The 3,469-nt window shown below is 48.9% G+C and overlaps 1 protein-coding gene across 1 annotated transcript; it reads right to left on the bottom strand.

Moving 5' to 3' along the window:
* Positions 1–291: 291 nt before the first annotated feature.
* LOC119360571 lies at positions 292–2,400 on the bottom strand. Its single transcript, XM_037626153.1, has one exon. It carries the CDS (start codon positions 2,398–2,400, stop codon positions 292–294), a length of 2,109 nt encoding a protein of 702 aa, XP_037482050.1.
* Between the last annotated feature and the right edge of the window lie 1,069 nt (positions 2,401–3,469).

The following is a 3,469-nucleotide window of genomic DNA, read 5'->3' as shown; positions in this document are numbered from 1 at the left end:
TGGTTACTGGATCTGTCCGGTGGGAGATGGCAGCGTGGGATATTTTCAACCGGTTTGGATGGCGGTCATGTAATAGGATAGGAGATTAGTTTACCTATCTCTCTATATTATGCCAGCCGGTTGTGGCTTCTGTGCATTGTTTTATTTCGCTAGCTCTTTGTGAGCCAGCCTCCTTTGTTGCAGCACATTGCAAGACATTGTTGAACCACTTTATTTATTTATAAATGTGGTCGTATGGGGAGTCCCTCCTTTTCGAAAAAAAGTTCCAAAAATAATGGCATTGTATGTATGTTATACACCATCTTCCCTGAGTAAACCCTGGTAGCTATCCTCCTCAACAGAAAGTTGATGGAGGTGTTCTGCCATGAGCCAGATGATGGTCGTCAACTCACCACCATCGTTGAGCTTCTTGGCGTGGGACTCTTTACTGCATTTGTTGCCCGCATAGACCAGGAGATCCATCCACACCTCAAGGACAAGCTGCAACGAATCATCCAGCTTATGTGTCTCCATTTCCAGCAGTTCGTGGGCAAGTCGGGCTGCATAGGTGAGACGAGGACACTCATGGGTGAACTTGGTGCTGCCATTGATATGCTCACGATATAGGTGTTTTGCAAGCTCCTCGCCATCGCTGGGCGTGGAAGAAGTTGAGCCCGGGCAATCGCGCAGGCGGAACATACTCTTCACCATAGCACAGATACTCATTTTGCGACGTCGCCCAAGAGTCGACCGCTTCCGCAGGTCGCCAAGGTTTTCGTTAGTCCGTTGGTACAGCCTGCTCTGGGCGTTGCCCGGAAGCATGTAAGGGCGTTCCACTAGTAGAAACATCATGTAGTTGGACAGCACCTTGATCGCCTTCACGAGACCAAGAGGACGAGGCGATGCGGCCTCGGCCTTGGCTCTCTCGCTCTTGGAGAGGAAGACGTCGGTGCCGATGTGCCAGATGATGATGCCCTCCTGGAACTCGACACCGAGGGACTTCTGGAGAAATCCCCGGTACAAGCCCCTGCGAGCAAGTGGTTCCTCACCCCACTTCTTCCTCAGCATTCCCAGCGAATTCAGCCCCACGTCCTTGTACAGTTGCCCCATACGTCCGGCGATACGCTCCCTGATCAGAGGATAGTCTGAAATGTTGACGGTCCCTGAGTAGTGCTTCTTGTTCCACGTCTCCATGAGACGCACCGCCTTGGCCAGCCTGCCGAGCAGAGGGCTGGTCATCGGCGTGTCCGGGCGGGTGCAGAAGTGCATCATGTTGTACTGCCCCATGTTGCCCGACCACCTCCTCGACTCATACCTGCTGCCTTCTCCCATGACAAAATGGTGGAGAGATACGACCTTGCGCCTTAGACGGTCCCATCTTTCGCTGCACAGGGCTTCGTAGCGAAACCGGCGCCATCTTGTTGTGCTCAGGAACGCGAATGCCCAAGAGGACACCAGCGCGTTCAGCAGGGATGTGGTCTCCATGAACAAGGCACCGACAAACAAGACGTAGGTGATAATGACATCAGCTCTTCGGCGGCCGTCGTCCTTGTCGTTGCCGCTTAGCCGGAAAAGCACCAGAGACACAAAGGTTGCTATTGGCGAGATGAGACGGATGCAGTACCCGTGCCAGGTGTGGATGACAGCTGCCTTGGTGTACAAGATGTCATACATGAGGGAGAGCTCGGTCTCCATTAATCTCCATAGCTCCACTTTGCCCGCCATCATTTTCCGGGTGTCCTGCCGGCCGTCTGGATCCTTTACGAACACCGAACAATCAACCATGGCACGCTTGCAGATGTGGAACAGAGAGTGAGCTCGTCGCAAATGGGATTCCTCGTCAAACTGATCTTCATTCTTTTTCGAAGAAGGCACTTCATCCTGGCGGTGAGAATGTTTATGCATGGCAGGTGATTGCGTCTTGACGGAGATGCGGATGCTGTCCAAGTTGCCGCACTTCAGTGCCCATGTCCTCTCCACGTACTTGACAAGGCCAACCGCGAAGATCAGTTTGGCGGCGACACTGCCGGCTCTGTTCTTGTAGATGACATAGGCTGCTCCGCCGACCTGCAGAACAAGGGTTTGGAGGTGGCGAAGCCAGAGCTGGTTGTCCTGGAGTGCGTAGGCGGTGATGTTGTCCGGGCCGCCGAGGTGCAGCAGGAGAAACGGCGCCCAAAACGCGTCGAGCTGGTGATCGTGTGCCTTGCTCCTGAGGGAGAGGTGGCCAAGGGCATATATGGCCATGTAGTCCGCCATAATGTATGCTTGCCAGAGGAGTAGCCTCCGCAGCCTCCACACGCCGGTGGCTTCATGTCGACGGACTCCAGCGCAGACGAAGAGGACGACTTGGAGGCCGAAGCTGACGAGCACCAGGATCCGCACTGGTAGGAACTTCCCAAGATCCAGCGGTCCTCCAGGCATTGTTTGCGTGCACTGTCTGGAATGAAATATTCACTAGTTTGATTCATTAAAGGTATAGATCCAACTAAGCTGTAATCTTGTAGCATTGCAAATATATAACAAACCAAAATCTCCCAAGTGTATGAATAATGTGTAGGAGTACTACTCGGTTCTAAAACACAAGGTTTATTCTGAGTAGGTGTGACACTTATACAAGATCAAGAGAACGATTCCCCACAAAAACAAACAATCAAGAGAACACTAGAAAGAAGTAATGGATTCACTCATCCTCATTTTTTTCCCGATAAAGGGCGATTTTATTATCTCAAAATGTAGCATCAAGCGGATACAAAGTATTATGAGTAACACTCGGCCTCTGCATAACTAGAATGCACACGGCCCAATATGAAGGTCTCGCAAAAATTGATGAAAAAAGAACCGACAAATGGGCAATAGTAGAGCACTATAGACCACTTGAAAGATGTTACTTCGTAGTTACTGTTTTCAACAATCATTTTTCATATTGTATCAACATTCTCTAATCTTATTGCCCTTGTGGAATGACAAAGAACAACTAGCTAAGCAAGTTACATTTTAACAAGTGCCAAAAGGAGGAGGAGATGTCCTAAATGAGGACAAACAACGGAAAAATAAAAAAAATTACAATTATAAATGATGGAAAGCTTAAATTTTGAAATAAGTGGAGAACATAACACATTAATGTTTGTGCCAAAAACAGTTGAATGTGGTACATACAAAATATACGTATATTCAACTAAATGCAGCTAAACTATATCAGCTTTTGATCAAAAATTCCAAGCGGTGGGAGCTCTTTTGCTAAAAATTTCAAGCGGTGGTATACATACCAGCTGGTAGCACTAATGCTGCAGGGTAGTAGAGCTGCTCCAAAACAAGTCCAAGAACAGGAGGCGGCGACCGGCAGCAAAAAAGAGGAAACGAAGAGGAGGCCCGTTTACATGATCGATATGAAGATATGTATAGATCATGTAAGCGTACAAGGTGCATTCAACCAACTACCAGCACTACTATATGCCTATGATTCCATTGTTGATGCCTCCAAATTCTACTT

Source organism: Triticum dicoccoides, chromosome 2B, assembly GCF_002162155.2.
Source record: "Triticum dicoccoides isolate Atlit2015 ecotype Zavitan chromosome 2B, WEW_v2.0, whole genome shotgun sequence".
NCBI lineage: Eukaryota > Viridiplantae > Streptophyta > Magnoliopsida > Poales > Poaceae > Triticum > Triticum dicoccoides.
The sequence above is the reverse complement of the archived record's forward strand: the minus strand, read 5'-3'. Positions and strand labels throughout refer to the sequence as shown.

What these genes read in the sequence shown, in the direction of transcription:
- LOC119360571 (XM_037626153.1), bottom strand. Translation starts at nt 2,400, where the DNA reads ATGCCTGGAGGACCGCTGGATCTTGGGAAGTTCCTACCAGTGCGGATC.